At 35.6% G+C, this 839-nt stretch overlaps 1 protein-coding gene across 1 annotated transcript in view; it reads right to left on the bottom strand.

Annotated features, from left to right (window-relative positions):
* Positions 1 to 839, bottom strand: part of LOC122089628 (magnesium transporter MRS2-2-like) — a 12,810-nt gene that overhangs the window by 10,032 nt on the left and 1,939 nt on the right. The window contains exon 4 of the mRNA XM_042659346.1: positions 731 to 805. Coding sequence (XP_042515280.1) covers positions 731 to 805 — 75 coding nt within the window. The remainder of the gene's footprint in view (positions 1 to 730; positions 806 to 839) is intronic.

The raw sequence follows: 839 nt of genomic DNA, 5'->3' as shown, positions 1-839 counted from the left end.
ACTTTTGGAATTTATTTATATATATATATATATATATTTATTTTTTTTGCTAACGACGGGTATCCCAGGCCTTCGGCCTGACTAGTCCTGTGGGCCCATACTGACCCCACAACCGCATGGATCGGGTCATACCGGGGATAAATGAGAACTATTTAACTTTCACTGAAAGCAATGAAGAGCACTAAACACCCCCATGTGAATGGCCCAAGGTGTGCATAGTGGGAGTCGAACTTAGGACGTCCGAGTTTACAATTCATTCCAAATTCGTTACTCACCAATTGCGCTACCCCCTTGGGTTTGGAATTTGTTGTAAATTTCATTTCAAACTGCATTTAGTATGCCTACAATCTATAAACTCTTTTTCGTATTGAGCTCAGACATATTACCTTAGAGATTTTTGTTGTCATCCATCTGCAATTTTCAAAAAAAAAAAGAAAAAAGGCTGCAATGAATTTTTTTTTTCTTTTTCTTTTTTCTTGCAGCCATTTGCTAGAAGAAAAATTAGCATACTAATATAAGTTTCAATACAAAATGTCATAATATGACAAATATCACATGTAATGTGCCATTACAAACATTTAAACACATTCCCTTGTTTATATATTAATGCATTTAAAGTAGTCAAGCACAACCAAAACATGAGAGAAATAACTGATATCTTTTGAACATAACATATCAATAGTACTTTACTACTTTAGATACCACAGAGCATTAGAGAGATAACTCATACCTTTTGCACCCTTGCAATTAACCTTGTCATTGCACTCTTCAATTTACGAACCCGATCCAAGTTCCGGCTACTAATCTACAAATTTTTTTTTTGGGGGGGGGGGGGTGGG

The sequence above is a fragment of the Macadamia integrifolia genome, chromosome 9 (assembly GCF_013358625.1).
Source record: "Macadamia integrifolia cultivar HAES 741 chromosome 9, SCU_Mint_v3, whole genome shotgun sequence".
Lineage (NCBI taxonomy): Eukaryota > Viridiplantae > Streptophyta > Magnoliopsida > Proteales > Proteaceae > Macadamia > Macadamia integrifolia.
Note: the sequence above shows the minus strand (reverse complement) of the source record. Positions and strands in the feature narration are given on the sequence as shown.